The 26,732-nt window shown below is 36.8% G+C and overlaps 1 protein-coding gene across 2 annotated transcripts in view; it reads right to left on the bottom strand.

The window, feature by feature from the left end:
* The window catches only part of CHN1 (chimerin 1), a 175,969-nt gene that overhangs the window by 65,951 nt on the left and 83,286 nt on the right, over positions 1 to 26,732 (bottom strand). Inside the window, exon 7 of one of the 2 annotated variants that reach the window (XM_029225827.1) lies at positions 20,564 to 20,852. In XM_029225827.1, coding sequence (XP_029081660.1) covers positions 20,564 to 20,852 — 289 coding nt within the window. Of the gene's footprint in view, positions 1 to 18,498; positions 18,528 to 20,563; positions 20,853 to 26,732 lie in introns of those variants that run through there. The other variant, XM_029225828.1, reaches the window with a different exon arrangement.

Below are 26,732 nucleotides of genomic sequence, written 5' to 3'. Positions count from 1 at the left end.
TAATTGCTATACAATGGTGTGTTAGTTTCTGCTTTATAACAAAGTGAATCAGTTATACATATACATATGTTCCCATATCTCTTCCCTCTTGTATCTCCCTCCCTCCCACCCTCCCTATCCCACCCCTCTAGGTGGTCACAAAGCACCGAGCTGATCTCCCTGTGCTATGCGGCTGCTTCCCACTAGTTATCTATTTTACGTTTGGTAGTGTATATACATCCATGCCGCTATGACTGCATATTTTAGAACTTTCCCAAAAGTTTATTTTACATTAAAGTTATTTAAAAAAATTTTCTTCATTATTCTATTTCTCAAAAGTACTAACATTAGTAATAGTATCTTTGATTTTTTCCTTTTATAGTTCTGAAGCAAATCTTTATTCATTGTTATTGGTTTCCCTACTTCTGAGAGATACCATGAAAAATGGTAAACTTGAATTGCGTTAAAAAGCTGAGAGGGTTTTTGGTTTATTTCTCTTTTTGCCTCTAAATCATAATAAACTCTCTTCAGTAAGTTTTACATATAGTCTCTGGAGTACTGATTTGAAAGACACTTCAACTGCCTTCAAAATCTTGTTTATTTAGGAGATGACTGTCAACTCAGAGGTCTTTTGTCAGTTTCAAAGAGCTAACTAAGCTTCAACTTTGAAAATAAAATGCTAATAAGCACTCTGAAGACTGAAATGATGAAAACCTGAAGATGTCAACCTAAATTTAAGTCAACTATTGAAAATGTATAAGTGTGCTGACATCTTAAATATAATTCATTTATATTATTATAAATATGCTTTATATTATATACATATAAGCATATACATGCTTTATTATATTATAAATCTTAGTTACCATTATATATCATTAATACTCAGATAAATTACGTTAATCGTTTAATATGGTTCCACTGTAAAAACTTTAAAGAAATTAATCCAGATCTCATTCTATTAAGTGTACTGCGATTTAAAATACACATGCTCAAGTCCATTCTCTACGTCTGCGTCTTTATTCCTGTCCTGCCCCTAGGCACGGGGACAGGAGGACATGGTTGGGGGAAGGGTAAAATGGGATGAAGTGAGAGAGTGGCATGGACATATATACACCTCCAAATGTAAAATAGATAGCTAGTGGGAAGCAGCTGCATAGCACAGGGAGATCAGCTCGGTGCTTTGTGACCACCTAGAGGGGTGGGATAAGGGAGGGTGGGAGGGAGATGCAAGAGGGAGGGGATATGGGGATGTATGTATATGTATAGCTGATTCACTTTGTGATACAGTAGAAACTAACACACCATTGTAAAGCAATTATACTCCAATAAAGATGTTAAAAAAATAAAATAAAATAAAATAATTATTCACCCACATAAAAAAATAAATAAAATAAAATACACATGCTGTGGGGCTGTCTGGTGGCACAGTGGTTAAGAAGCCGCCTGCCAGTGCAAGGGACACGGGTTCGAGCCCTGGTCTGGAAAGATCCCACATGCTGTGGAGCAACTAAGCCCGTGCGCCACAACTGCTGAGCCCACGTGCCACAACTACCAAAGTCCATGCGCCTAGAGCCTGTTTTCCGCAACGAAAGGCCATTGCAATAAGAAGCCCGTGCACCGTGACAAAGAGTAGCCCTTACTTGCCACAACTAAAGAAAGCCCATATGTGGCAAGGAAGACCCAATGCAGCCAAAAATAAATAAACAAATAAATTTTTATAAAGAAGCCTACAGATAAAAAAGAAAGAAACAAAATATACATGCTGAATTATTGGCAGCTTTGCGCATTTATAATTTACACCATCGCATAAGTATAAATCCTTTCTTATTTATTTGTGTTGTTGTTGTCCCTATGAAAGGAACAAGACTATTTGGATTTGTACACTTCTGTGGTACTTAAAGAAGGGAGGGTAGCATTTGATACAAGCAACCATTAGAGAACTAAGCTACATTATAGGAAAAGATAGTTTTAGTTTTTTATATTTAAAATTTGAACATAGGCTTTCTTATTCTGTAATCTGGAATCTTCTTTTAATATTTGATAAGGGTTTATTTTAAACACTGAACATAAGAGTTGCAGTTCTAGAGTGGCATGCCTCAATGGGTGAAGGGCCCATCTGAACTATGCTGCAACTTCCTTTGGACAGATTCCAGGATGTTTTAACTTCTCTCTTTTGAGTAAGCCAATTACTCAAAATACAGTGATCCACTTAGTCTAAATACTAACACAGTCCAGTGTTCAGTCTCCACAATGACACCAAAGGGCATCTTGTGGAAGGGTCTGGTTGTCCTCCGTGATTTCATATTTAAAAATAAAGGACGCACTATTAAAACACACCCATAGAATCCCTTGATAACTCACCATAAACCTATCATCCCCAAAGATACCCATGTTACTATAATACCTACTCTCAAAAGGATTGTTACAAAGATTAAAGGAGATAATCCGGTAAAGTACTTAGCTGACTTTCTCACATAAAGAGGTTCAATAAATGTTAGTTACTACTGTTATTATTCTTAGTTTTACAACTTTTAGAGGATCTATACTGAGGAGCAAGAGGAGACCTTCAATCTCCTGAGGCCAAAAAAAATTATATGACCAGCTCAAAGACTTAAAATCCTAGTCAGCAGCAGAGTCAAGCCTATACTTAAATGTGCATGTTTAAACTTAAAAGCTTTTGCACAGCAAAGGAAACCATAAACAAAATGAAAAGAAAACCCACAGAATGGGATAAAATGTTTGCAAACGATGTGACCAACAAGGGATTAAATCCGAAATACACAAACAGCTCATGCAGAAAAAAAACAAACAACCCAGGCCTTCCACCGCCATCTTGAGCTGCAGTGTCAGGGCAGCGCTTCTGCACAGGGCTCAACCCACCGAGCTGAGGTGGCAGTGCAGCCATTTCTCACTAGGCACTCTAATCTGAACTGCTGGGTGCGAGGCCTCTGCATGAGGTACCCTGTGAACAAGTGAAACTAGACAAAGCACAAAGGAAAAGAAAAAAAAACCAAGTTGTAAACCCTCTGAAAAAATGCCTATGTACCTCTAGTTCTTGAGGGGGTTGGTGTCTTCAGTGGAGTTTCCTATTGTAGGGGGACCTTCAAGATGGCGGAGGGGTAAGACATCACCTTCCTCCCCATAAATACATCAAAAATACATCTACATGTGGAACAACTCCTGCAGAAGACCTACTGAATGCTGGCAGAAGACCTCAGACTTCCCAAAAGGCAAGACTTCCCAAAAGGCAAGAAAATCCCGGACCTGGCTGTGTGGCTGACAGGGTCTTGGTGTTCCGGCCTAGTGTCAGGCTTGAGCCTCCAAAGTGGAAGAGCCTAGTTCAGGAGACTGAACTACCAGAGACCTCCTAGCCCCACATAATATCAATCGGCGAAAGCTCTCCCAGAGATCTCCGTCACAACACTAAGACACAGCTCCACCCAACGGCCAACAAGCTCCAGTGCTGGACGCGCCATGCCAAATAACTAGCAAGACAGGAACACAACCCCACCTATTAGCAGAGTGGCTGCCTAAAATCAGACTAAGTTCACAGACTCCCCAAAACACACCGCTGGACACGGCCCTGCCCACCAGAAAGACAAGATCAAGCCCCAACCACCAGAACACAGGCACCAGTCCCCACCACCAGGAAGCCTACACTAGCCACTGAACCAACCTCATCCACTGGGGGCAGACACCAAAAACAATGGGAATTACGAACCTGTGAAAAAGAGACCCAAAACACAGTAAGTTAAACAAAATGAGAAGACAGAAATATGTGTCAGATGAAGGAGCAAGGTAAAAACCCACCAGACCAAACAAATGAAGAGGAAATAGTCTACCTGGAAAAGAATTCAGAGTAATGATAGTAAAGATAATCCAAAATCTTGGAAATAGAATGGAGAAAATACAAGAAACAATTAACAAGGACCTACAAGAACTAAAGAGTGAACAAATAATGATCAACAACACAATAAATGAAATTTAAAATTCTCTAGAAGGAATCAATAGCAGAATAACTGAGGCAGAAGAATGGAAAAGTGACCTGAAAGATAAAATAGTGGAAATAACTACCACAGAGAAGAATAAAGAAAAAAGAATGAAAAGAATTGAGGACAGTCTCAGAGACCTCTGGGACAACATTAAACGCACCAACATTCAAATCATAGGGGTCCCAGAAGAAGAGAAAAAGAAAGGGTCTGAGAAAATATTTAAAGAGATTATAGTTGAAAACTTCCCTAATATGGGAAAGGAAATAGTCAAGTCCAGGAAGCACAGAGAGTCCCATACAGGATAAATCCAGGGAGAAACACGCAAAGACACATATTAATCAAACTATCAAAAATTAAATACAAAGAAAAAATATTAAACGCAGCAAGGGAAAAGCAACAAATAACATACAAGGGAATCCCCAAAATGTTAACAGCTGATGTTTCAGCAGAAACTCTGCAAGCCAGAAGGGAGAGGCAGGACATATTGAAAGTGATGAAAGGGAAAAACCTACAACCAAGATTACTCTACCCAGCAAGGGTCTCATTCACATTCGACAGAGAAATTAAAACCTTTACAGACAAGCAAAAGCTAAGAGAATTTGGCACACCAAACCAGCTTTACAACAAATGCTAAAGGAACTTCTCTAACTGGGAAACACAAGTGAAGAAAAGGACCTACAAAAACAAACCCAAAACAATTAAGAAAATGGTAATAGGAACATACATATCAATAATTTCCTTAAATGTACATGGATTAAATGCTCCAACCAAAGGACACAGACTGGCTGAATGGATACGAAAACAAGACCTGTATGTATGCTGTCTACAAAAGACCCACTTAGCATCTTGGGACACATACAGACTGAAAGGGAGTGGATGGAAAAAGATATTCCATGCAAGTGGAAATCAAAAGAAAGCTGGAGTAGCAATTCTCATATTAGACAAAATAGACTTTAAAATAAAGACTATTACAAGAGACAAAAAAGGACACTACATAACGATCAAGGGATCAACCCAAGAAGAAGATATAACAATTGTAAATATGTATGCACCCAACACAGGAGCACCTCAATACATAAGGCAAATGCTAACAGCCTTAAAAGGGGAAATTGACAGTAACACAATAATAGTAGGGGACTTTAACACTCCACTTACACCAATGGACAGATCATCCAAAATGAAAATAAAAAAGGAAACACAAGCATTAAATGATACATTAAACAAGATGGACTTAATTGATATTTATAGCACATTCCATCCAAAAACGACAGAATACGCTTTCTTCTCAAGTGCTCACGGAACACTCTCCAGGATAGATCATATCTTGGGTCACAAATCAAGCCTTGGTAAATTTAAGAAAACTGAAATCATATCAAGTATCTTTTCCAACCACAATGCTATGAGACTAGATGTCAATTACAGGAAAAAAACTGTAAAAAATACAAACACATGGAGGCTAAACAATACACTACTAAATAACCAAGAGATCACTGAAGAAATCAAAGAGGAAATCAAAAAATACCTAGAAACAAATCACAATGAAAACACAACAAGCCAAAACCTATGGGATGCAGCAAAAGCAGTTCTAAGAGGGAAGTTTATAGCAATACAACCCTACCTCAAGAAACAAGAAACATCTCAAATAAACAACCTAACCTTACATCTAAAGCAATTAGAGAAAGAAGAAAAACACCCCAAAGTTCGCAGAAGGAAGGAAATAATAAAGATCAGATCAGAAATAAATGAAAAAGAAATGAAGGAAACAACAGCAAAGATCAATAAAACTAAAAGCTGGTTCTTTGAGAAGAGAAACAAAATTGATAAACCATTAGCTATACTCATCAAGAAGGGAGAAGATTCAAATCAATAGAATAAGAAATGAAAAAGGAGAAGAACAACTGACATTGCAGAAATACAAAGGATCATGAGAGATTACTACAAGCAACTATATGCTAATAAAATGGACAACCTGGAAGAAATGGACAAATTCTTAGAAAAGCACAACCTTCAAGATTGAACCAGGAAGATACAGAAAATATAAACAGACAGATCACAAGCACTGAAATTGAAACTGATTAAAAATCAGTTTAATCAGTGATTAAAAATCTTCTAACAAACAAAAGCTGAGGACCAGATGGCTTCACAGGTGAATTCTATCAAACATTTAGAGAAGAGCTAACACCTATCCTTTTCAAACTCTTCCAAAATATAGCAGAGGGAGGAACACCCCCAAACTCATTCTACAAGGCCACCATCACCCTGATACCAAAACCAGACAAAGATGTCACAAAAAAAGAAAACTACAGACCAATATTACTGATGAACATAGATGCAAAAATCGTCAACAAATACTAGCAAACAGAATCCAACAGCACATTAAAAGGATCATACACCATGATCAAGCGGGGTTTATCCCAGGAATGCAAGGAACTTCTGTATATGCAAATCAATCAATGTGATACACCATATTAACAAAATGAAGAATAAAAACCGTGTGATAATCTCAATAGATGCAGAAAAAACTTTCGACAAAATTCAACAAAACTCTCCAGAAAGTAGGCATAGAGTGAACCTACCTCTACATAATACAGGCCATATATGACAAACCCACAGCCAACATCGTTGTCAATGGTGAAAAACTGAAACCATTTCCTCTAAGATCAGGAACAAGACACGGTTGCCCACTCTTACCACTATTATTCAACGTAGTTTTGGAAGTTTTAGCCATGGCAATCAGAGAAGAAAAAGAAACAATAGGAATCCAAATTGGAAAAGAAGAAGTAAGACTGTTACTGTTTGCAGATGACATGATACTATACATAGAGAATCCTAAAGATGCTACCAGAAAACAACTACAGTTAATCAATGAATTTGGTAAAGTAGCAGGATACAAAATTAATGCACAGAAATCTCCTGCATTCCTATACACTAATGACAAAAAAAATCTGAAAGAGAAATTAAGGAAACACTCCCATTTACCACTGCAACAAAAATAATAAAATACCTAGGAATAAACCTTCCTAAGGAGACAAACTATAAGACACTGATGAAAGAAATTAAAGATGATACAAACAGATGGAGAGATATACCATGTTCTTGGATTGGAAGAATCAACATTGTGAAAACGACTATACTACCCAAAGCAATCTACAGATTCAGTGCAATCCCTATCAAACTACCAATGGCATTTTTCACAGAACTAGGACAAAAAATTTCACAATTTGTATGGAAACACAAAAGACCTCGAATAACCAAAGCAATCTTGAGAAAGAAAAAGGAGAAATATGTGTCAGATATATATTCCATGACTTGAGACTATACTATATAGTCTATATAATAATCTATATAGTCTACTATATAGTCTATATAATAATCTATATAGTCTACTATAATATATATATATATTCCGTGACTTGAGACTATATTACAAAGCTACAGTAATCAAGACAGTATGGTACTGGCACAAAAACAGAAATATAGATCAATGGAACAAGATAACAAGCCCAGAGATAAACCCATGCACATATGGTCACCTTATCTTTGATAAAGGAGGCAAGAGTATACAATGGAGAAAAGACAGCCTCTTCAATAAGTGGTGCTGGGAAAACTGGACTGCTCCATGTAAAAGAATGAAATTAGAACACTTCCTAACACCATACACAAAAATAAACTCAAAATGCATTCAAGACCTAAATGTAAGGCCAGACAACACAAAACTCTTAGAGGAAAACAAAGGCAGAACACTCTATGACATAAATCACAGCAAGATCCTTTTTGACCCACCTCCTAGAGAAATGGAAATAAACCCAAAAATAAACAAATGGGACCTAATGAAACTTAAAAGCTTTTTCACAGCAAAGGAAACCATAAACTAGACAAAAAGATAGCCCTCAGAATGGTAGAAAAGATTTACAAACGAAGCAACTGACAAAGGATTGATCTCGAAAATATACAAGCAGTTCATGCAGCTCAGTATCAAAAGAAACCCAAACAACCCAATACAAAAATGGGTAGAAGACCTAAATAGACATTTCTTGAAAGAAGATATACAGATTGCCAACAAACACATGAAAGGATGCTCAACATCACTAATCATTAGAGAAATGCAAATCAAAACTACAATGATATACCACCTCACACCATTCAGAATGGCTATCATCAAAAAAAAAATACAAACAATAAATTATGGAGAGGGTGTCGAGAAAAGGGAACCCTCTTGCACTGTTAGTGGGTATGTAAACTGATACAGCCACTATGGCGAACAGCATGGAGGTTCCTTAAAAAACGAAAAATAGAACTACCATATGACCCAGCAATCCCACTACTGGGCATATACCCTGAGAAAACCATAATTCAAAAAGAGACATGCACCACAATGCTCATTGCAGCTCTATTTACAATAGCCAGGACATGGAAGCAACCTAAGTGTCCACTGACAGATGAGTGGATAAAGAAGATGTGGCACATATATACAATGGAATATTACTCAGCCATAAAGAGAAACGAAATTGAACTATTTGTAGTGAGGTGGATGGATTTAGAGTCTGTCATACAGAGTGAAGTAAGTCAGAAAAACAAATACCACATGCTAACACATATATATGGAATAATAAAAACGAAACGGTTCTGATGAACCTAGGGGCAGGAATAAAGACGCAGACATAGAGAATGGACTTGAGGTCTGGGAGTGGGAAGGGTAAGATGGACGAAGTGAGCAAGTAGCACTGACATATATACACTACCAAATGTAAAACAGATAGCTAGGGGGAAGCAGCTACATAGCACAGGGAGATCAGCTCAGTGCTTTGTGACCACCTAGAGGGGTGGGATAGGGAGGGTGGGAGGGAGATGCAAGAGGGAGGGCATATGGGGATATATGTATACATATAGCTGATTCACTTTGTTATACAGCAGAAACTAACACAACATTGAAACGCAATTATACTCCAATAAAGATGTTAAAAAAAAAGCAAATAACCCAATAGAAAAATTTGCAGATCTAAATAGACATTTCTCCAAAGAAGACATACAGATGGCCAAAAAGCACGTGAAAAGATGCTCAACATTGATAATTATTAGAGAAATGCAAATCAAAACTACAATGAGGTATCACCTCACACCAGTCAGAATGTCCATAATCAAAAAGTCTACAAACAATAAATCCTGGAGAGGGTGTGGAGAAAAGGGAACCCTCCTACACTGTTGGTGGGAATGTAAATTGGTACAGCCACTATGAAGAACAGTATGGAGGTTCCTTAAAAAACTAAAAATAGAGTTACCATATGACCCAGCAATCCCACTTCTGGGCATATATCCGCAGAAAACCATACTTTGAAAAGATACACATACCCTAATGTTCATTACAGCACTATTTACAATAGCCAAGACATGGAAGCAACGTAAATGTCCATCAACAGATGAATGGATAAAGATGTGGTATATATATATATTTATATACACACACACACACACACACACACACACACACACACACACACACACGGAATATTACTCAGCCATAAAAAATGAAACAATGCCATTTGCAGCAACATGGATGGACCTAGAGGTTATCATACCTAGTGAAGTAAGTCAGACAGAGAAAGACAAATATTATGATGTCACTTGTATGTGGAATCTAAAAAATGATACAAATGAACTGATTTACAAACCAGAAATAGACTCACAGACTTAGAAAACAAACATGGTTACCAAAGGGTCAAGATGGGGGTAGGAATAAATTAGGAGGTTGGTATTAACATATGCACACTACTATATATAAAATAGATAATCAAGAAGGACCTAGTGTATAGCAAACTCTACTCAATACTCTGCAATAAACTATATGGGAAAAGAATCTGAAAAAGAATAGATATGTGTGTACGTATAACTAAATCACTTTGCTGTACACCTGAAACTAACACAACATTGTAAATCAACCATACTATAATATAAAATAAAATTTTTTAAAAATCTGCATGTTTTCAGTCTGTTCTACTTCTTAAATAATAAGTTCTCAGAAGTACAGAATCTTAAGTCTGAGAAACCTCTTGAGGGTTAACGAAAATTTATGGGTGACAGCTAGAAGGGACCTCAATGACATATGTGAAGCTGAGTCCTTCATTTCACAACTGAGGCTCAGAGAGGTTGATGACATGCTGAAAGTGACATCATTACTTAAAGTCATAAGATGAGGATTCTGATCTTTCCCAAGGAGATGCCCAATTAAAAAAAATTGTTTTGGGGGTGTGTGTGGTAATGACTGAATAAATAGGAGACAACATGTGATAATCAAAGCTCCTTTTGAAGTGCTTTTATTTGAGGAGTAAAGGTGGATCTTTGTGGAAAACAAATCTCAAAAAATAAGGAATTAAGAGAGAAAGGGAGTAGCCTAAAGAGAGCATTTGAACTAGATGCTGTGGACTGCTCCAAAGCTATGACCAAACACTAGCCCAGAGGGGTACAGAATTTCTTTTATGGTTTAAGACCAGATCAAATGTTAAAGATCCATTATTATTTACGCATTCTGTCCTAGAGCAAAAAAATTAATTTATCTTAAAAGTTTACAATATTTTTGTATGAAACTCAAAGTGAAAGATTAAAATCCTTTGTTTACAATCCAATATCACTATGAATTTAAAAATATGAAAAAAAATCAGCCCCTTTGCAATAACTATGAACACTGCTTCCAAATAAAAGTAGCTGTCATAATCGTTAATTAGGCAAACGCATTTTGGTGAGAGGGCTTTATCTAAAAGGAAACAGTGGAAATGTACTACTCACACTGAAAATAAGTGGTAATTAGAATGTTACGTCCACAAGATAGCAAAATAGCTCTGGTTTAAATAATAATTCCAACTAAGTCCCTCTGTGTACGCTGCAGATGGAACTTACGGAAATCCTTTCCTCTCAAAAAGCTTTGTTAATTTAGAACTGGGTAACTGTAAATGATACACAAGCTTGGTGTGCGCTCTTGCTCTCTCACATGTGTATGTGTGCGCGCGCACACACACACACACACACACTCTAGAAGGATAAACAGCAGAATATTATTGTTATGTTATCCGTCAATAGTAGGATTTGGTGGGATTTTTATGTTCTTATTATTTTCCACTGTTTTCTCATTCACTCACATTCCAATAGGCTTTTTTGAGGGAGACAGGAGAAAAGTTATAACCATTTCTCCAGGAATTTTATACGACCCATAGTCCTCCCATGGGAGCTTGTTACACAGAGAATGTCACTCTTCACCTCGGACTGGGCAGAGAACTCTGGTCTACAGGATTCTTGAGTGGCTTGCACCTGCATGCTTTCAAGGATTATAGGGAGAGAAATATAAATGCTTTAGTGGTCTCAATGAAGCTGAGAAAAAAAATGCTTTAGTGGTGTTCCACAGGAAATTCTGGAATCATATCATTGCCACAAGGAATGCCTTTTTCCCTTGGAGTAGACTGGGAGGATGAAGCAGAAATGGTAGCTTTTCTCATTGTGATACCTGGTACCATGTAGTAACAGTTCACATTCAGAGAGCAGGGGACACCCTTCTTTTCCATCAACTTGACCGCGACTAACACCGTGCCATGGGACCTAGCCCAGGTCAGAAAGGAATGGCAAGGAGAACAGCCAGTGATTAAAGGAGGGCTGACTGAGTTCTTCTGGCTCAGGTCCAAGACCCCAGCAGATCTCTCTCCCTGCACCTAAGAGCCCTCTTTCATTGTGCACCCAAATTTATTAAAGTCCTTATTACAGATTAAAAAGTGTAGAGTCCAGTGATAGGGCTTAACTTCAACAAGTTATAGTATTTTGCGAGCACTACTAGATACCAACAATTCCTTTGTTGCTCATATTTCCCTAAAAATACATGACCTGAGAAATTTTACGTCTAAAATCAGGGATAATGAAGATAGGTATTTAAAGATATTAAGATGATGTGTTTATAATAAATAAGGAGAAAAAAGATGGAGGTCAGAAGTGCTATAAATATAGAAAGTTAAAACATTAAATAGGATGTCACTTGTCATATCAACCATTAAACAAATTTCTTGTCAGATGGAAATCTAATCAGTAGTTGCCTTAGGCAGGGGGTAAGAGGTGGGATTTTCTACAAAGGGGCACTAGGGAACTTTCTGGAGTAATGAAATGTTTTATATTTGATTGTACGTGGTGGTTACACAGGTGCATACATTTGTCAAAGCTCATCAAACTGTACCTGTAACTGTATACATTTTACTGTATGTAAATTATACTCAATAAATTTCACTTATAAAGAATTCTCAGAAAACAAGCCTATAAACAGGTATGGGCTCATTTGTAGAGTTTTCCCCACTATATAGAAAAACAGAACTTTCTCAAGGGATAGGGCACCAGTTTCTTCCTTACTATGAACTTGGGCAGCAGCCCAAAATCATTCTAAAGTTATGAAGCAACCTATATCCACAATCAGGGATCCCTTCCTGCTGAGTGCGCAAAAGGAAGGGAGGTATAAATCTCTTAACAAGGTGCTAAACAATCTGCAGCTTATATAAAAGCTTCTGCTTTTGGAGGGAAATTTTACAGCGAAGGTGAACTTTTATCAAACACTGCTGGTAAATAAGTATAGTAACTTAGAAATTATCAAGGAAAATGTTTAAGCTGTATGAGATGTAAAATTTAATAATGTAAAATAGGTCATCAGCAAACCTACAGCATCAGTGGATTTTCACTGGATGGTTTCAGAAGCTAAGGAAATAGAGGATAACAGGGCTGATTCATCCAAGTTACTGAACAAACCACAGTGAAAATAATGTAGCAGCACTAAACTTAAAAGGAGACATATAAATAAGGGTACAAATAGTAGCCACTAGAGATGTCTATAATTTCTTACTGAAAGAATCTAATTATTGCAATATAAAGTTCAGGTTTGAACATTTTTGACCAGTTATAGTAACTTGAAGGAAACCCAAGAAGAGTTCAGGACTAACTTATGAGGCCAGATAAAACCATTAAGTTGGGCTTCCGTGGTGGCACAGTGGTTGAGAGTCCGCCTGCCGATGCAGGGGACACGGGTTCGTGCCCCGGTCCGGTCCGGGAGGATCCCACATGCCATGGAGCGGCTGGGCCCGTGAGCCATGGCCGCTGAGCCTGCGCGTCCGGAGCCTGTGCTCCGCAACGGGAGAGGCCACAACAGTGAGAGGCCCGCGTACCGCAAAAAAAAAAAGAAAAAAAAAATACCATTAAGTTTTCATAACTTACAAAAAGGCTCAGGGCATGGCTTTGACTTATCAGTCTCTGAGAGATCTAAATATTAGGGGGAAAGAGAAATGACTCCAAATATAAGGGGGAAATATGGAGCAAAAAGCAGAAGATGAAAATTATAGATCCAAGTCATTAAGCATAAGATCTAATGTAAGGATTTACTAAAACTAGAGAGCTGATTCTTTTAGAATTGCCCACAAAGTTAGTTTGTGAGCAACATGGAAGGCCAGATTATTGCTTGCTAGTCTCTACTTGCTTGGGACCCCAAAATGCTATTACCATCATAAAGCCACTAGAGTTTATTTCTGTTTCACAAAGTTAATGGATGGGGATCTTGCCATCAATGATTATTTTCCCACCAAAATGCTAAAGGCTCTGAAATAGCAACTATGAAAGAATTTCTAACAGCTTCCTTTTCCAACCCTCAAACCAGTAAATTAAGAGTTATTTATTTAATTGGTTTATATACAGAAATCTTCCAAAACTGTGGCTGGCTTGGAAAATTACGATTTGGTCTTCTGTTGGCCTGGTTCTTTGGAGCTAAGGAACTGATGTTTATCTTCCATCTTCCTCTTTCCATCTGGTTTTCCCTAATGGCTTTCAATTACTAATCCTTTTTGTGGGTGATAAGATGGAAGGACAGCTGAGATTCATGCAAACAATTTCCTGGGCCCCATTTGAGTCTTCATTAATCACTTCAAGTATGATTCTCTGATGGGGTCTAGGTTGTCCTGACACACGACTGACAATGTAAGTTTGGGGAGATGCCCTCTGCCACGTTGGGTTCTTTGAGCATATCCCTAAGGAGGTGCAGCTACCCACCACCCTTCACAAACTATTGCATATCACAAAGATAATTTCTCTGTAACTCAAATGGTATATCTGTGGAAAGAGGAATGGCCCTCCCTGCCTCACAGGGACATTCTAAAGATTCTTAGCTCTTAAAGGGAAAAATATAGAGTATCAAGTTGAATTAGTATACTTTTCTTTCTCAGTCTTAGGACTGAATTATATTAGGGCCTTGGATTTGGCTGAATTCATAAAATATAGTAATTTATTCATTTGTTCATTTAGTCAACAACTGTTTATGTAAAACTCAAGGTGCTGATTCAGAAGTGAAACGATATTGAGGGATTAGAGCCTTTGAAACCGGGGTAGATGCCAGAATGTCATATTAATTTCTGATTCATGATTCTGAAAAATTAGCATTCTTATCTACAAAAGTCTTTCCTGTGATCTGTTGGGCTATTATAGTAGCAAGCTCAAATCAGAGTAAGTCCAACTTAATATTTGATGAACACCTGTAATATTACATAGATTATACAGGTGGCTTGCCTCTTGCTATCAGGATGTCTGTGTTAAATAGGGCAGAAACAATGAAAACATTAAAATATAAGCTCTTTGAGGCAGGGCTTAAATCTTGTACATCTTTTCTTACTTCCAGAGCCTGGCCTGTTTCCTTACAAATAGGAGGTTGAATTAAATGCTATTAATTTTGACAGGAGATGACTTAGTTCATGGAAACCAAAGAAGAAATGGGGATGATATTCTGCTGTGCTCTTAACTTGCTTAAGTTCCAAGACAACTTTTGACTAACAGAATTTCTTTATATAGATAGCTCGTGAAAGACTACTTAGAAAATAAAGTGTGAAGACATTAAGGCAAAGGAAGGAGAGGGTTTACCCAGCTGGAGTTAAGAGAATAAGCAGATTTATAAGTTAGGGGAGATTTGAGAGATCCTAACAGTCTCAACAAGGAGTGCAGGTTCAATAATAGTTCACTGACAGGAAGAGGACCAGGCGGCTTTACTTGTCTTACAATTAGGGGAAGCAGAGTTAAAATACTGGTCAATACTAAAATGTAAATATGACAGGCAAATAACATATTTTAGCCTTAAAAGTCATTAGCACATTATTGGGCAAAGACACATGCTTCTTAATCGGACACAATTAGAGGTATCACAGTCTTTGTTAAGAGAAACTCCACTTTTTGATGAAGCAAGTAGGAACCTTTTGATGTTATCTTGTGAACTCAGAGGGCAACTGAAGCACTGAAAAGACAGATCTTGAAGAGAAACCTGAATATGCTGTTTCTAGCAAAGGCGGGGGAACAGTACTGAGACCCATGAAGGGACATCTGGTTGGTGATCGCTCTGAGCCTAGAGTGCAATAATGCATCACATACAAGGAAGGCCACTTTACAAAATCTCATTAATACTCATAACCACCAGTGCAATGGAATCCATAGACCTTATTTTAGAGATGAGGCAAACTGAGACCCAGGGTGGTTAAGGGCTTGCTAAGAACACAAAGACTAATATATACTTATGTACTGACCATGTAGGCTTTTCTTTTTTTTAAAACTGTATTTGATTTCTTAAGAAGGACAGTTACAGAGGAGGACAAACCCACTATTAGAAGCTCTGTATGGAAGTTGTAGTCTCCTCATAAATTACTAAGTTGATTTTTTAATACAAATAAGTGAACTTGGGCACATCTAGCAGTTCTCTAAGGGCCTGTTCACCCTGAACAACTGATCCTAACCTTGAACAAGCCACAGAGGAGCGAGACTTGGGCATGTAAATCTGACGAAGGGCAAGAGAGATGGATGTGGATAAAGGCAGAGTTAAGGAGAACAAGAGGAGCACAGCTTGGGGAGGAACAAGGAAGGAGAAAAAAAAGGCCCAAAAGACTGGGAAAACACAAAATCCAGAAACCAAACACAGTTCTCTTCAGACTGCTTCATGCTACCCACTCCTCTGGTATTGCTATTTTTATATTGATTAAATTTAAGTATTTTTCTTGGTGATTTCTACATTGAGATGATACAGAAACAGAAAATGTGTTATATGTATTTTTAAGCAAAGTAAAAACATTTAGAAGAGTGGCTTTGTGGGAGACTAAGACAATTAGCAGACAGACAGCCCGTGCTCCTTTGACAGGGATGAAGACTCCTGTCATTTTATGGAGGTAACCAAAGAATTCCAGTAGTTATGGCAGTTTTTGACAGGGCTTTCATTTCAACTTCAAGTTTCACAAGGCTTTTCAATACATATGCAGTCTGGTGATCCCCAAAGAAGTCTTTGATAAATGAAATTTAAATGTACAGGAAACTCCTTAAGAATAAATTAATATGAAAATATGCCAAGAATTGCATTCATTCCAAACTTCCAGGGCAACAAAACATATATACACACACACATAGACACACGTAGCTTATTTAGCTTGGTGAACTTCCATAAAACCAACAAGCTGATGTTGCCGCCCCTCGCCATCACAGGCCATTCTTACACGTGAGACAGGTTTGGAGCTTGGAGGACTAAGTCTGAAAGTAAAGAGGCTTTGGCTAGAGTCAGAGTTCTGACTCACAGTATGGTTTCTGAAATGCAAATTATATATTTTATTTGACAGTTTATATTGCTAACAGTCACGTGAGACATTTTCAAAAGCATGGTTTTGGCAGATTTAAAGTTACGTTACTAATAAGTGTAAAATTATCATAAAACCATTGCATCCTGCCATAGGTCCAGTATGTGTTGAAGCAAGTGTACTATATTCACTACTTGGAAGAAACTATTCAAATACAGTTCCAAGATAAATTTTTAAAAATTAACTAATAAAAGTTGGGCTCTTGGCCAATCTAGACTGCCAAAGGTAAGCTGTTCTAGAAGAGAAGGAAGTCTGGCTTTTCAACATGCTACAGCTTCATGATTAAAAAATATTTTCAAAAATGTTGAGAGACATTTAAAGTTCCTAATTGACTGTAGAGCAATTATACTCCAATAAAGATGTTAAAAAAAAAAAGAGAGAGAGGGATATCAAAGAAGGAATTTCAACATCAGAGGGTATGCTTAAATTGCTTCTGAAACATGGTAACCTTGAAGGCCCCTTCCAACTCCATGATTCTTTGATTTACGATTAGGAATCACAACAAATTTTATGAGTAAACAAGAGAAGAATGTTTTGAAAAAAGCATTCACACACACACACAAGTTTCTAATTGATATTGAAGCTGAAGAAGCAACTTTAATAGTTAATGAGAGGGACTTCCCTGGCGGTCCAGTGGTTAAGACTTCACTTTCCAATGCGGGGTGTGCAGGTTCGATCTCTGGTTGGGGAGCTAAGGTTGGGGAGCTAAGATACCATGCCTCGTGGCCAAAAAACCAAAACATAAAACAGAAGCAATATTGTAACAAATTCAATAAAGACTTTTAAAAAAATGGTCCACATCAAAAAAAAAAATCTTAAAAAAAACAGTTAATGAGAAAAATGACACAGATAACTCTTGGAAAAAATTTTTTTCCCCGCACAACAGGCCACCAGATTTCCTAGGGACAACAAAGAGTCTTCAGGATTCACTTTCTGTGGCAAAAAAACTTTATGGCCATAAAACCTGCCAACCTTCCACAAAAGCTCAGACACTCAACTTATACCTTAAGGACTGAAAAAAAAAAAATACGCGTAGAATTCTCATCCCTAGATTTTAGAACAAGGGAAGACCTTAAGAGATCATCTGGTTCAAAATTTCCCAAAGCTGGTTTCATGAAACATTATTTTCCCAAAATGTTCTGAATAGTGGCGAGGTGATTCAGATAAGTTTGGGAGCACTCTTGAGAGTCGTAATGCACATTAGGCATTAGCAAACCTGAGAAGCCTACAGAAAAGAAATGGTTACATTTTTTTAAAAAAACTTAATTTTTATCAAGCCTATTTGAGCACAGAACCCTTTTTGCAGTAAGTATTTATTAAAATCCTGTAAAATTAATGTTTTGTAGAAAACCCCTTGTCTTATATATGGAGGAAGTGAAGTCCAGACAGGCTAGGGGATTGTCCCAAGGTCATACATTTAGTAGATAAAAAAAAACAGATCTCTCCTTTCTAGACCCCACCTCAGTGCTCTTCCTCATGCTGTGTTCTCTCTCCTACAAAATCTGCACTCCCTGAAGGATCACAGACTATATAAACCAGACCTTGGATGTCATCTAGTCCAAAGCCCTCCTATTTAAAGGTGGGAAACAGTCTCCACAGAGAGACTGAAAAGTGACAGAGAAGTGAAAAAGAAAGTGACACAGAAAACTCAATGCCTGTAGTAGAACCTAGCTCTTAATTCCAACGCTACTATCCTTTCCACAACAGCATACTAGCTCCTGCAAAGCCAACACTTTTTGCCTCTGAGGAAAAGGACTGATGAATGAGAGGGGATTTAGCTATGCAGGACCCAGTAAAATATTTATTAAACCACACTTGTGTCAGTAGGTATCTTAAATCAGTTAAACATGATTGTCTTTACTTACAAATGTCATCCACTGTGACAGGGAATCAATGTTTCAAGCTGTTGAACAGGTCATCATCCCTGTCCTGTTGGATGACACCTGTAAATAAAATAAATCTAGTTTTGAGTGAGTAGATTTTAAGCCAACTAGATTTAAGATGCATGCAGTTTAAAGCAAAGAGTAGTTTTTAAGAGATGATTCTTAATCAAGGCTTGCTGAAGAGAAACACTTTCTGGGCTAGCTACTTCACTCTATGTCACTGGCCTTCAGCACAAAAAAATCCAGGTAATTTAACAGGTAATGTTGCCAGAATACATAGGGCATCATGGATCCCAGAGTTAAAAGCGTCCTCTAGGCACTAGCTACCTCAGTCTCTTGCCTCTGTGAATATTTATTTTCATTTTGTAGGAGGGACAACTAAGGCCCTGTGAGGTTAAATGACTAGCCCAATGTTAAATAGCTAAGTGTCTGTAGCTTGAGTCCCTTAATGTACAAAAATGTATACAGAACACATTAGCAAAGGTTATCATTAGATTGATCAAATTTGAAAGACTCACAGGTACGTATTTAAAAAAATATTTCACAGATGTTAACTTAGAATATTCAAGGCACATCTTCATAACATATAATATCAGTATTAATTATTTAAATACAAGCATTACTGAAAAATGCCATGAATGAAAAATAACCAAAAGTGAGAAAATGGAAACTAGAGTGAAAAGAACAATATTAAATACAGCATGCATTTAGGACTCTAAATTCTGTTTACTTCCAAAAAAGATGTGTAGTTCCTAACAACTTTAAGTGTATGAAAAACTATTTGCTACAGACTATAGTTTAAAATGTTGGTTTCTCTGCAGCCACAAAATGCCATTCTAAGTAAGATCTGTCAGAAACTAAAATTTGAAATGGACAATGAACATTTGAAATTTCCATTCTGTACCTAAATACTCCAAGATAATGGGAAGTATTTTAGGATGCTACCATGAGGTAATATGACTGTCACAGTAACATTACCACCAAACTCATATTGAGTGCTTACTTTGTGCCAAGCCCTCTTTGATTATTTTATACATACTAACTCATTCAGTCAATCCTCAGAAGTTGATTGTTATTACAATTTTACAAATAAGAACATTAAAGCACAGAGTCTCTGTAACTTGATGAAGTCACTCAACTGGTAAAATGATAGAATTTGAGCACAAATCTGTTTGGTGACAGAATCAAGCTCAAATGACTATATAATACTACATTTCTTTAATATGGCAACTTAAGATACTCGAGAATATAAGAATTAGCTAACACAATTACAATTAAAATACATAAAATTATCCCAACTAAATCCCACACAATATGAAACATGAGAAAATTCTCACTTTTTCTTGGGGGATGAAAGGGAGGCTCGGGACAATTTTCCAAGTAAAATTATCTTAATGCCAAGGAATTAAAACTTCTGATGTTAACCTTAAACACATTACAATTAAAATATGACAAATGAAAAACTTAAACTGTCTTTCATAATTAAAGAAAAGTATATCTTCCAGATTCAGTTACTTCATAAGTCCATAAAGAGATAAATTCTCCTGTTACTCAAGACTGACTGATTCTCAGAACAGTATAACAGTTATTGATAGACTGAATTTAATCATGTGTATTTGAGAATACATATTATCTATCAATTTGCTAAAGAACAGAACTTTCATAAAGTAAATTATCTTTAAGGGAAACAAAGTAAGTTTGATAGATAATGTGACCCCCTTAATTCTTTATGTAATATAGCTAGTGTAAGTTATGCTTCTGACCAAAACCCCTGAACTTCTTTACTAGGAGTCATTTTTCCAACAAATTTTTAAAACTGTGAAACTGATACAATAGGAAATAATCAGGAGTACAAAAATATACCTGACATATTTTAACTGAACAAGAATTAGATATATCAAAGCTCAGCATCACAGAAACTAGACATTAAGGAAAATGCATATCCTTTCCAAAGCACTGTGGAGAAGTCAATTTCTTCTGGCAATAATGGCTTTCTTATAAGAACCCCAAACAGAAGAAGACAAAGTGTGGTTTCATGGTAGCTTACCCTTTTCTCTGATACCCCATCCTGGCCTGTAGAATCTTTCTCATCAAGTGTCTCTTTCGGGACTGGCATATGTTTTTGGTATGCTGGCTCTCTGTTTAAGGTTGTGTATCCTATGTGCTCATAAATTGGGTTTATCGTCATCTTGGCAATGTATTCTGCTGCCTTGGTTTCAATATAGAGAGTAATCAATCCATCAGTCACCAGATCGTGGATGGACTCAAAGCGCTTCTCCCCAACAAAGTGCTTTCCATCGTAGTAGAGCCTGAAGTTTCTGGTTTGACTTCCAAATCTGCCTCAATGAAATGGGAAAGATGTTTTTAAGAAAAGTAAGCAAGTGAATTCTTTCTGAAAAAATATTTAAAACTATTGCTTTGTGTGTGTCTTCTTTGTTTAAATAAACTGTGGCTAATCTCTATGAGTCGTCTGGAATATGGAAAATTACACTTTTGAACACAAAGAATGAATCTGCAACAACTAGGGATAACTAGCCAAAAGCATGCCTACCCTAGAAGGAAAACCTTGCTCTTATTCATCTTTTTTAAGCCACTTCATTATGCTGTAGGAAAAACAGGGGAAAATAAACCTCATATACTATTAGAACACATTCAATAATCAACTGGTCAACTACATAATATATGAAATTTCTATATTAGCATGTTCTCTCCAAGTTGATCAATAAAAGTATTCAAGGTACTTCAGACCCCAACATTCATGTCTTTCAATGGGAAAGCTCCCTTTAGGGCTCATCTGAGTGTGATGCCAGCAATCATTTAAAGTAGAGCTGATTCCAGAACCTGAGTCATACAGTAGAGCAGGATGGCACAGAAACACACTTTTGCTATTTCTAGCCATGGGTCAAGGACTTGCTCTTCCCTCTTACATAGTCATTCTTCTGTCTGCTTGTTGAGTTTGGGCAAGATATGCTTGCAATATATATAGGGCATATAAGTTATCAACTATTAAACTCTAGAAATTCTGTTCTCACTTTCGAGTCATCTTTCAGTGACATTTTTAAAAACCTGAAGAATGATTTACTTTTATGATAATTTCAGTATTTTGCTTCCTGCGGCAAACCTTGGAAATGGATCCAAGTTGGCATGACTAGCATCAGCGTCCTTCCAAGATGACAAAGACAAGAACATGCACTGACTTTAATAAAAGCTGACGCCAAAAGGCACCAAGGGCCAAGTCACAGTCTCTGGAAGCTAGCTCCGAGTGAGCCTAATTTAAAACTAAACAAATCAGACAGGATATATTTAATTTCACTGTTAAAAATACACAGAACAGAGATGAACTAAAATACTAAATTAATAGCTGTTTAAGTAAAGTGTTTAAATAGAACTGCAAACTTATGCAACAATACTATTCTGGTATAGGTTACATTTCAGGAGGACAGGAGTTGGAACCTTCTTAAGATTTCACTTTAAATGTGCCGTAAAAAAGGGAAACAAAAAAAAATTTTTAATAGTGACCTGAGGTATCTCTGTTTCTGTCGTTCAAATTAGACTTTAATAGTTATTTAATCTAGAACCCAATATTCTATCCATGCTGGTTCTTCTTCTAAAATAAAATTGATCTACCTTTTGGTTCTTTAAAAGCAATTAAATTTTGATTTATACTCAAGTGAATGATCCATATAATTCCACTTTCCCATTCTCATTTTCCTCTAATGTTAAAGACATATTTCTCCTAAGTAAATTTTCATTATAATGCAGGTCTAAAAAGTTGGAAGGTAAAATTTCTACACCAAAGTTAAACATAAACTTTTTCTCAGTTTAATATACTACTATTTCCTTTTCACTGATTTTCCATCATCTGTTATTGAGAAATAAACATAGCCACTTCATAAATTTTATAAGGTTCATATAGCAATAAACACAACATTGTTTAACATTAAGTTCCTTTATATTTCAGTTGTATTCAGAGGCATTTCAGTAAGGGATTTAGACCATTTTACTCCTGCAGGGGCTTAAGATTTTACAATAAGCAGTTTCACAATGGGTATGGCACTTAAAGACTATCTAAGTAATGGTGGCAGGCATTTGTCACTCAACTGTCTTCTGAAATCTGAGAAGTATGGGAGCAGAGGGTGGAAGGGAAGATGGCTGAACTGGCCTACATGGGTTGGGATGGTTAATCAAAAGAGTGGAAATCTAAGGTTACATTTCTTGGCATTTGACAATGGAGCTGTTTCTAAGCCATCCAAGAAGACAGTTTCCTGGCTACCTCTAGGTTATTGGGCAAAAAAGTCTAAATAAGTTTGTCCGTTTCTCTTTCTCAACTCAGTGACTTTAAGAGACCCTATGCACAATTCCCAGTTCCTCTTCAGCCTGTACTTGAGCTCTAGACTTCCAGTCCAACCAAGCTTCCAGCCTTAAGGAAGCTGATCAGATAACTAAAATAACTCATAATATGGGTTGATTAAAACAATGTCAAAGGACAAGAAAATGAATTTCCATTTTGGAACTATGACAATTATGATTGAATTTTTAAGAAAAATTGCATTATTTTTACTAAAGGAACTATAAGCTTTGTATGCCTACTCTGAACATCCCTCTCTTTTATTTTGGAAGCTACATAAAAAACAGCATCGCCCTACAGACTGACAGAGAGATTTCTCCCCTTCCTTGATCTGAAAAGGCATGACAGAGAATCTTTGAGCAAGGTGGGGAATGAGTGTGTCTATTCTACAAAAAAGAGCCATAAAAAGGAGATGCCAAATCTAAGGGCAAATAAAGAATCCTTCCTTATATAACTTATCACTCACAGACTGTCATTTATACAACAAACATTTAACAAGACACCCAGGAACTCTTAAATGTTAGCTAGTTCATAATAAAGTTCCTGTTTCCTCGATAATCTCAATGGGAAATAAACAAACATAAAAACAAGTCAATACAAAGACAAGATGAAATTGCTGAATTTTAAAAAGTTCATCCTTAGATTGATTTCTAAAAAATGATTATAATAATGTGTATAACCTTGTTCATATACAGAAAAGTTACATTTCTCTACAGTAATACATGAAACCAAGTAGATCCAGTATCTCCCTCACATTAAGAAAACCAAGAAACTCACTGTTTAACTAGATCTGACATATTACACTTAAGCCTACATAAGATCTCAGAGCTACTGTTTATGTCCCAGTACAAAAGACCTTTGCAGTCTTGAAATACAGTTTGGACAGGGACAGGCAAGTCCTGGGTCCTATGTGTTTTAACAGAAAACCTCAGGCTTCAGCATCAGACAAATTAAGTTTAAATCCTGGATCTGCCACTTAGCTGCGTGATTTTGGGAAAATCATTCTTCAGATTCTGCATCTAGAAAAGAGGAATAACATTACCCTATACAGTAATAACATTACACGGCTGTGAAGATTACATAAGAATATTTAAGTTAAAGCTAAGTACAGCTGACCCTTGAACAACACAGGTTTGAACTGCACTGGTCCACTTAGAGACATGGGTTTTTTCAACAGTAAATCCTACAGCACTACACTATCTGTGGCTGGTTGAATCTGCAGATCTGGAACCATGGATACAGAGGGCCAACTATAAGTGATATGTGGATTTTCCAGTGTGCAGAGGGTAGGTGCCCCTAACCACCATACAGTTCAAGGGTCAACTGTATATAGTACGTTCAACAGTAGTCCCCTTTCTCCTCTGTTAGCTTAGACCCCTGCAGAGAATGACAGAATGATTACCAAACAATAAAGTAAAACAAAAGATGTTCGATAAATATGCACTGAAGGCAGCTGAATAAATAATTGGTAATGCTGGTTGTATAGGAACATCTCTGCGCGGGCTGACTTTACAGTCAATGAAAGACAAGGAGTTCTTTGTGACTTTTTTTTACTCAGGATACCCCTGAGTATGTTTATACTACGTGGTTAACTGAGTGGAAATACAACAGAGTGCAAAGAGGGGAGGAGAGAAGCTGGGAGAGTCCTTCCACAGGAGCTTGGGAGTCAGGTTTCTGATTTCAAGAAAGAAAGGTCAGTAAATATACTTGTATTAAAAGCGGGACATATTAAATGGATCTAGTGACGACTACTGAACTCTTGAAGGCAGAGTACTGATTTGTAAAAACTGTTAATGCTAAACCATTTTCCCTGCATTTTTATAGGAAAATATTCTTTTCACTTTTTCTTATATTTATTCCCTGCTTCTGCCCTTTTACATATCTGTTCATTTTTTTGATGAATATGTTTGAAGCTGTATAGGTATAGGTCCAACCCTCACCTAGATGGAGTTCAACAAGATGAAAATTCATTTTCTCCAAAGTGGTACTGTAGCTAACAAATAGAAAGACTGGGATAATCTGCTCTGAACTGCTACTGTTGTATATAATTACCACTTTCTACAAAGAATGTCTTTTTCTCCAGTGATTCCAGGTTTTGGTTTTCATGTTTTAAAAAATTGTTTAATGCTGTGCCCAGCTGCATTCAAATGAATTTCAAAATACATAATTCTAACAGCTAGCTTTAAAAAGTGAACAAAACCCTAAATACCATCTTTTCTATTTTTTAGCAAGTAAATCGCACTCATAAAAAACTCAATCTAGAGGTACAAAGTGATGAAAATATATACAGAGAATAACCTTTGGGATCTTACTTTACTTTTTCTAAAACCAAGAATTAGTTCTGATTTGAGACCAAAGTATTTGGAAGTATCTCCAAAGGAAAGCTCCAAGCTAACAGAGGTTTTCTGTTAACAAACTGAAAACAAAACATATACAACACACTTGTCTAAGTTAACAATAAAATGTTAGAACTATTTCCAGAAACCAACACAGGAAAACAATTTTATTTATCACAAATATGTATTTGTGTATTGTTTAGCAGAGTCAAAGAAGCTAACCTAGTGGTGAAAAAAAAATGTTTCATAAATTCTTCTAATCATAAACATACTCTCGGAACAAGGGTTAAAACAGAGACAAGAATATGATGAGGCATTCACTTAAATACTAAAAAATGAATTTAGATTGACTAAGAAAGGCTAAGGGAGACAGAACTTAGCTATATACAATTTCACAATATTTTCTCCATCTAAAATTTTGTTAGGATACTACTTTTTTCTATCTTGCTGTATAATTTTGGATGGCAAAATGGGGCAAAATATTAAAATATGTGAACTCATGATGATATTCCCTTGGCAAAATAAATCATCTTCAAGAAAGAAGCAAACCAATGTACCTAACTAAACGTTCAAAGGTGGCACCACAGGCAGCTCTGCAAGGTGGAACTGATACGGAAGAAGAGTTGAAGAAAGTCTGTTTAAGAAACAGTTAGACACCCCCCCACACTCCCTAATCCTGTCCCCAGTGCAACCCCTTCCCCATTCTGGTGGAAGACTTGAGCTCTATTCTCTGGATAGTAAATCAAGGAGATTTTGAACTGAGGAATGCCAGACAGAGTTGAAGGCAGAGATACCATCCTGAAAACTAAGTGAAAGTTTTAAATACTGAAGATTGAGACTTCATCTCTCTACACCACCAGGTTAGAAGGCTTGTACCTTTCCTTATAAGAGTGGAAGATTCTTCTCTGGGAAATCCTATCAGCTCAACTGAAAAGACTTAAGAATAGAGACATCGCCCTATAATTGGGAGGCTTCTCTCAAGCTCCCAGAACTACCAGTCAACTTTTTAGTTTTTATTTGCCTCAAGAAATTTTCTAATTTCCCTTGTGATTTCTTCTTTGATCCATTGGTTATTCAAGAGTTTATTGTTTAATTTCTATATATCTGTGAATTTTCCAGTTTTCCTACTGCTCTTGACTTCTAATTTTATTTCATTGTGATTGGTAAAGATATTTGATATGATTCAATCTTCTTAAATATATTAAGACTTGTTCTGTGACCAACGTGAATGCTCCCCTCTTCTCAATGCACACACACCAATGTGTGTGCTTGAGAAGAATGTGTATTCTGGGGCTGTTGGGTGAGTGTTCTGTATATGTTTGTTAGGTCCAACTGATGTATAACATTGTTCAAGTCCTTCTTTTCCTTATTGATCTGTCTAGTTCTATCCATTTAGTGCCAAATAAACTTAAATATGAGCAAGCAGCTAAGGACCACCTGACATCTGAGGAAAATCTCTCTCATGAAGGACAAAGATAGATAAACAAACAGAATTAAACCAAGCTGAAGGAAACAAACCATGCAAAGAGATG

This window comes from Monodon monoceros, unplaced genomic scaffold (genome assembly GCF_005190385.1).
Source record: "Monodon monoceros isolate NGI ecotype Baffin Bay Population unplaced genomic scaffold, NGI_Narwhal_1 Super_Scaffold_16, whole genome shotgun sequence".
Taxonomy (NCBI): domain Eukaryota; kingdom Metazoa; phylum Chordata; class Mammalia; order Artiodactyla; family Monodontidae; genus Monodon; species Monodon monoceros.
The sequence above is the reverse complement of the archived record's forward strand: the minus strand, read 5'-3'. Positions and strand labels throughout refer to the sequence as shown.